Below are 7,378 nucleotides of genomic sequence, written 5' to 3'. Positions count from 1 at the left end.
TTGAGAGTCCCTTGGACTGCAAGGAGATCCAACCAGTCCATTCTGAAGGAGATCAGCCCTGGGATTTCTTTGGAAGGAATGATGCTAAAGCTGAAACTCCAGTACTTTGGCCACCTCATGTGAAGAGTTGACTCATTGGAAAAGACTCTGATGCTGGGAGGGATTGGGGGCAGGAGGAGAAGGGGACGACAGAGGATGAGATGGCTGGATGGCATCACCGACTCGATGGACTTGAGTCTGAGTGAACTCTGGGAGATGGTGATGGACAGGGAGGCCTGGTGTGCTGTGATTCATGGGGTCACAGAGAGTTGGACACAACTGAGCTACTGAACTGAACTGAAAAATCAACTACAGAATGATAAATATCCTTACACAATACAAACCAAAAATATAATTTACTAAAGAAAACAAGTGGTCAGTTAAATTTTTTAAAAAATTTATACTATTAAAATGTAATACATACACCATCTTTACCTCTACATTTAATAAAGGTGAAAAAATCTTTATCATCCTTTGGTAAGAGTGGACAAATTTAGCCATGTGTTTTAATGCTGATAGGAATACAAACTCTTTAAGCATGGAAATTGGGCACTGTGGATAAAAATCAAACATATACACATAAAGCAGAGGAAGATATTTGTCCAGTGATAAACCATCTAAAAATTTATGAAAAGAAATCCATCAAGTATGAACAAAGATGAATGTTACAGTATGTATATTGCAGCCTTTCAAATGTAGGGTATTTGAATGAGGTAAGAGAACCCTGATAGGTTCAAGACTAAGGTAGAAAACATAATATCACAATTTCAAAAATAATTAGGACTGGATGCATAATATGCTAAAATTGTAGTAAAACTGTAGGTAAGAGGACTTTAGGTTTATTTTTTAATCTGCATTTTCAAAGTTTCTACAGTGAATTTGTACATTTTTATGGTTTATAAACATGTTTAATGACTTAAACGTTGAGCTGGACAAATGACAACTCTTTCTTCCCTAGCAGAAGCCAGCGGTGTTCCCCTAGCACAGGGTGTATACTCACCCTCTGTTAGTCTTTTCAGATGGTCTTTTATTGTTTGGTATTTGTATTTCATAATTAATGCTGAATTTCCACATATTCAGTTAGGATGTCCTACTGAGGAAACTTTCCCTTACCTAAAAGTTTGTATGGCAAACCAAACCCTGATGTCCAGCAATAAGAATCCTCATAAAAACATAAAAAGAAAACCTTAATTGATGAAATTTTAAAAAACAGTTTCCATTAATGATCCACTGACTCTTTTACCCTTCATAAAGTTTCATTGCATCCAGCCCGTTGTGTTCTTTCACTCTTAACTTGTCCAACAAAGGTCCTTCTAGTCAAAGCTACGATTTTTCCAGTGGTCATGTATGGGTGTGATAGTTGGACCATAAAGAAGACTGAGTGCCAAAGAATTGATACTTTCAAACTGTGGTGTTGGAGAAGAGTCCCTTGGACTTGCAAGGAGGTCAGACCAGTCAATCCTAAAGGCAGTCAGTCCTGAATATTCATTGGAAGGACTGATGCTGAAGCTCCAATACTTTGGCCACCTGATGTGAAGAGCCAACTCATTAGAAAAGACCCTGATGCTGGGAAAGATTGAAGTCAGGAGGAGAAGAGGACAACAGAGGACGAGATGGTTGGATGGCATCACCAACACGGTGGACGTAAGTTTGAGGACGCTCTGGGAGATGAAGGACAGGGAAACCTGGCATGCTGCAGTCCATGGGGTCACAAAGAGTTGGACACGACCGACTGACTGAGCAACAACATTGTGTTCATCATTTTCAACATCAGATTGCATGATAACAGTGGAAAAGCCAAGTTAATTAACCCATGAAACTAAGAGAGTGACTCTTGAACTTGGGCCTGGATGGCCTGTTTATTATTATTTTTCCCCCTGATGTTTTCTCATTCTAAAAAAGAGCTTAAGCTGGGACAGAGAGTCTAGCAATCTGTATTCTCCACTCGCTTGGATTTTTTTTTTTTTTTTTAATTGAAGGATAATTGCTTTACAGAATTTTGTTGTGGTCAATCGCTTGGATTTTATAGATGCAATAGGACACTGAGAAGGTTGGTTTTAATCCTGCAATCCCTTTTTAATTAATTAATATTTTTTGGGGGGGTCTCCATTGAATTTGTTACAATATGCTTCTGTTTTAGGTTTTGGTTTTTGGCCTCAGGGCATGTGGGAATCTTAGCTCCCTGACCAGGGATTGAACTCACACCCCCAATGTTGGAGGGTGAAGTCTTAACCATTGGACTCCCAGTGAAGTCCATAATTCCTTTTTTTAAGTCACACACGTAGGATGCTCTAGGTGTTGGGGGTCAAGCACAGATGAGACGAGGTTCCTGCCCCAGTGATGCTTGTGGGTTACATCAAGGTCAGGGGGACAGATAATAAAGAAGCCCACAAGATCATCTCAGATAGATAAAAGCTAGGAGGGAAGGCATTGATGTGGCAGTGACTTGGGAGGGCTCCTTGAGCTGAGCTGGTGGGAGAGACTTCTCCGGTGGCTAGCGTTTGAGTTGAGACTGAAAGACAAGGAGCTGGCCTCTGAAAGTCTCAGGTAAGAGAAGTGTGGGGAGTAGGAACAGCTATGGCAAGTGTCCTGCGGGGTCACCTAGTGACCTGTGGGAGGAATCAGGAGAAGCCACTGTTGCTGGAGCACAGATCCAGAATGGGGGGACGGAGCCTCACAGGCAGTGATGCCTGATGAAGACCACCTAGGTCATCCTAAGGAGTTCAGATTTCATTCCAGGTGTCATGGGAAACCACTGAAGGGTTTCAGTTAGAGAGGTAGTGATATATCTGGCTTACATTTTACTGAGCTGGCCAGAAAGTTCATTTAGGTTTTTCTATAGGATGCTGTGGAAAAACTTGAACGGACTTTTTGGCCAACCCAATATAAGATCATCTCATCTCTTAGGTGGAAAATGGATTGCCAGGGGTTAAGAGTGAAACCTGGGTGACCACTTAATAGGCTGTTTTTTGTTGTGTTTTAAGTTTTAGTCTTTTTTTTTTTTAATTGGAGGGTAATTGTTTTACAATGTTGTGTGTGTTTCTGCAATGTTAGTTTCAACAATGTGAATCAGCTGTAGTTTATACATATATCCCCTCCCTCTTGACCCTCCCTCCAATAGGCTGTTATAGTTCAAATGTGAGATCCGGTGGGTCTGTCTCCTGTGAGATGCAGAGAGTGGACTGATTTAGGGATTTAGGGTCACAGGACTTGCTATTAGAATGGGTGGGAGAATGAGAGAGAAAAGTTGTAGAGAACTTCTAGGTTTGGTATGCTACTTGCCAAGATGTGGACTATTGAAAGATGAGCAGGAAAATCAAGTGAGTTCTGTTTTGCACATGTTCATTTTGAGATACTTCATGGAATAAATTGCAAATAAAGTTCTTTTCCAGTTCTGCAGAATGGATGAATTGAGAATTAGCAGAAACCCTCTGAGTAATTTTCAGAGAAGTTCACATTCCATAAGTACCATAGATTATAGGTGAATGGAGGAGACGAATATAAATATGTATATGCGTATATATTTGAGTGTGTGTATAAAATTCCAAGTTCAAACCATCCCTACTCTTGACTAGTTGGTGGTAAGATGGCCACCCAGCGTAAGTGCACTTGGGCTACAGTTTCAGTACTTTTGTGTTTCTTGAGACATGAGACTTCTGATTTCTACTTAGGAGAAAAACCAACTTTTCAGTTGATAGACAAGCAGGGTACCTTACTTAAACAAGCGTGAATCAGGGACTCCCCAGGAGATCCAGCAGTTAAGACTCCGAGCTTCCGATGCAGGTGTATTTGATCCCCGGTTGGGGAACTAAGATCTCACATACCCCACAGCATGGCCAAAAGGTTTTTGTTTTTTGTTTTTGTTTTTTTTTAATTTAAAAAGCAAGAAATGAAGTGCAGTATCAGTGAAGGCCAAGGTGGCCTGTGTCCTGTGAGGGCCCTGTTGTGGAGCAGGTTGGCTAGGTCAGTAGATAGAAGAATGCTAACTGGACTCACAGACTAGATTGGTTTCAGATCATTTCTGGGTTGAAGAACTTTACTACCTATTGTCTGAAACTTCAGCACAAATGATCTTGATGTGATGAGACAGAATGATTCAAGTTGCAGAGTGATTAGATAGCATGATTAGAAGAGGTGAGAGAGAGGGAGGGTTGGAGAGCAGGAGGTGGCAAGACTGAGCTGTCAGTCTGGGTAGCTGAGAAAGTCCCCTGCTTATTGGACATTGTTCTCATGAGCTGAGGATGGTGGGCTTGTAGGCAGGGCTCATCTGCTACTTGAGGAGAAGCAGCTTCTGGCTGTTCCCCACCCTGTTCCAGGAATGCCCACACGCCACTATGATGGAGGACATCACCAAGACTGGCCTTCAGACAGCTTCAGGGGACCAGGAGGAGAGCTCTGTTGTAGGACTTTACATACAAATCACTACCTTCCTTTTGTCCAGGTGGTGATGACTTCCCAGCTCAGAGCACCTGAGATGGCTCCGTGCAGTGTGAAGAGGTGACAAGTGAGGCATGGGCCGCTAGCATCAGGGAGGCAACAAACCTATTGAAAAGTGTCTTTTAAACATGGAATGTCTGACTGCCTTCTTTTTTTTTTTTCTGTTAAGATTTTATGGCCAAAGTGAAGATGGAGATGAATTTAATAATTCCATCCGCCAGTTATTTCTTGCTTTCAATTCATTGATGGACAGGCCTATGGAAGAAGCTGTCAAGATCAAGGTCAGCTTGATCTACTTGGGCTACTCTTAATACTGTGGGTGAGGATGTTCTGGGGAACGAAAAACTTACAGTGCATGATAAAAAAAAATAATCCTCATTCATGGAAAACTTAATTTTAGAATGACGTGTAGAAAGTAAAGGGGAAATCCCTTTGTATTCACTTTTTCGTACATTTGTATTTTCAAATGTTCATTTCCCAAAGATAAGCTAGCTATTTTTGTTGAAGTAGAGTTGATTTACAATGTTGTGTTAGTTTCAGGTGTACAGCAAAGTGATTCAGTTATACATATGTATTTTTTTCAGATTCTTTTTCATTACAGGTTATTATAAGATATTGAATATAGTTCTCTCTGCTATACAGCAGGTCCTTATTGTTTATCTATTTTCTATATCATGATGTATATCTGTTAATCCTAATTTATCCCTTCCTACCCTCTCCCCTTTGATTACTGTTTTTTTCCTATGTCTGTGAGTCTGTTTCTGTTTTATAAATAAACTCATGTGTGTTATTGTTAGATGCCACATGTAAGTGATATCATATGATATCTGTCTTTTTTATGGCTGAGTAATATTCCATTATCAGAGAAGGAAGTGACAACCACTCCAGTATTCTTGCCTAGAGAATTTCATGGACAGGGAAGCCTGGCGGGCTGCCATCCATGGGATGGCAAAGAGTCGAACATGACTGAGTGACTAACACTTACAATATTCCATCTCACACGCACACACACACACACAGCACATCTTTATCACTCCTCTGTTGATGGACACTTAGGCTGTTTCCATCTTCTGGCTATTGTGAACAGTGTTGCTGTGAACATTGGGGTGCATGTATCTTTTCGGATTTGAGTTTTTGTTTCTTCTGGGTAGATGCCCAGGAGTGGGATTGCTGGATGGTATGGTAACTCTGTTTTTTGTTTTTTGAGGAACCTCCATGCTGTTCTTCATAGTGCTTGTACCAGTTTTCATTCCCACCAACAGTGTTGAGTGTTCCCTTTTCTCTACACCCTCACCAGCATTTATTGTTTATAGACCCCTGACCTGTGTGAGATAATATCTCATTAGATTTTCTTTTCTGTGATAATCAGTGATGTTGAGCATCTTTGCATGTGCCTAATTATACCTAAATATAATCCATGGCACCTAAAAATTCTAGAAGAGAACATAGGCAAAACATTATCTGACATAAATCGCAGCAGTATTTTCTTAGATCAGTCTCCCAGAGCAAAAGAAATAAAAGGAAAAATAAACAAGTGGGACCTAATCAAAGTAAAAGGCTTTTGCATAGCAAAGAAAACCGTAAAGAAAACAAAAAGACAACCCACAGGATAGAAAATATTTGCAAACAGTGCAACCTGCAAGGAATAATTTCCTAAATACACAAAACAGCTCATCCACCTCAATATCAAAAGACCAAACACCCTAATCAAAAAATGGACAGAAGACCTTTTTGGGAAAATAGACATTTTCCCAAAGATGACAAGCTACCTTTTTAGACATCCCTTGCATGGCTTTTATGGCCTCTCTGAATTTAGCCAATTGACCTTGATAATGATTCAAGCAGCAGGCTTTCTTCTTAGGGCTTCCCTTCTCCCCAGAAGCCCAAAGTCTCCATCATCATCATCCTTAGCAGTTATTTAAATGTAAAATACGTAATTCCTAAGGACTCAGATCTGAACTTTATTTTCTTCTCTCTCTGGCAACTTTGTGAGGGAAATGTCAAGGTTTTGATTACCTCCTTGGATAGAAAAATGAATTCTAAATGGACAATGGAAAGCTGTCTGTCCAGATTTTTTTAGGAAAAAGATGATAGGAGAGCGTATGTTAGCAATACTAGGTTTCTTCTTCATCACAAGAACATTCGTGTCCAGTTTCCTGTTTCCCAGCATTGGTCATTTCTTCTTGAGATCATGCAGGAAATTCTGTATCTGTCTTGCTTGATGACTGAATCTGCTTTTTTGTTTTTCTTGCAGGGGGCAGCCTTGAAGTACCTTCCTAGCATCATTAATGATGTCAAACTTGTGTTCGATCCTATTGAACTCAGGTGAATAGCCAAAAACTATTGTTTCTTTTAAAAAAATTATTTATTTGGCTGTCTTGGGTCTTAGTGGCAGCACTCAGGCCTCTCTGGTTGTGTCACATGGGCTCCAGAAAGCTTGGTCTTAGTTGCACCACAGCATGTGGGATCTTAGTTCCCTGACAAGGGATTGAACCAGCATCCCCTGCATTGCAAGGCAGATTCTTAACCACTGAACCACCAGGGAAGTTCCTGTTATTTCTTAACAGGAGATGCATCTCCCCTGCACAGCTTCAGCTTGGACTACTACACATGATGTGATTCTTCTAACATGTATGGACACATATGGACTGAACACCTTTCTGTGCTTAGTTCTAGGGAAGATAAAGGCCCCTGAGAGAGGTTTGCACTTTCTCCAAAGAAAGAAAATGCACAGATATAAAATTAACTCTAGGAAAAATATACATAATAATATGCTTCCAGCCATATACCTAAGTACCCCAGGAATGCCAGGTCACATGGTTATTGACACTGGGGTGGAATTAGCCAGAAAGGCTTTTGCAGAAATTGAGTATGAAGACAGGTCTGCAAAGCAGTGATGGAC

At 40.6% G+C, this 7,378-nt stretch overlaps 1 protein-coding gene across 1 annotated transcript in view; it reads left to right on the top strand.

Moving 5' to 3' along the window:
- Positions 1-7,378, top strand: part of DOCK5 (dedicator of cytokinesis 5) — a 206,948-nt gene that overhangs the window by 122,812 nt on the left and 76,758 nt on the right. The window contains exons 24-25 of the mRNA XM_010840180.1: positions 4,646-4,757; positions 6,731-6,801. Coding sequence (XP_010838482.1) covers positions 4,646-4,757; positions 6,731-6,801 — 183 coding nt within the window. The remainder of the gene's footprint in view (positions 1-4,645; positions 4,758-6,730; positions 6,802-7,378) is intronic.

The sequence above is a fragment of the Bison bison genome, unplaced genomic scaffold, assembly GCF_000754665.1.
Source record: "Bison bison bison isolate TAMUID 2011002044 unplaced genomic scaffold, Bison_UMD1.0 scf7180017864141, whole genome shotgun sequence".
Lineage (NCBI taxonomy): Eukaryota > Metazoa > Chordata > Mammalia > Artiodactyla > Bovidae > Bison > Bison bison.
The sequence above is the reverse complement of the archived record's forward strand: the minus strand, read 5'-3'. Positions and strand labels throughout refer to the sequence as shown.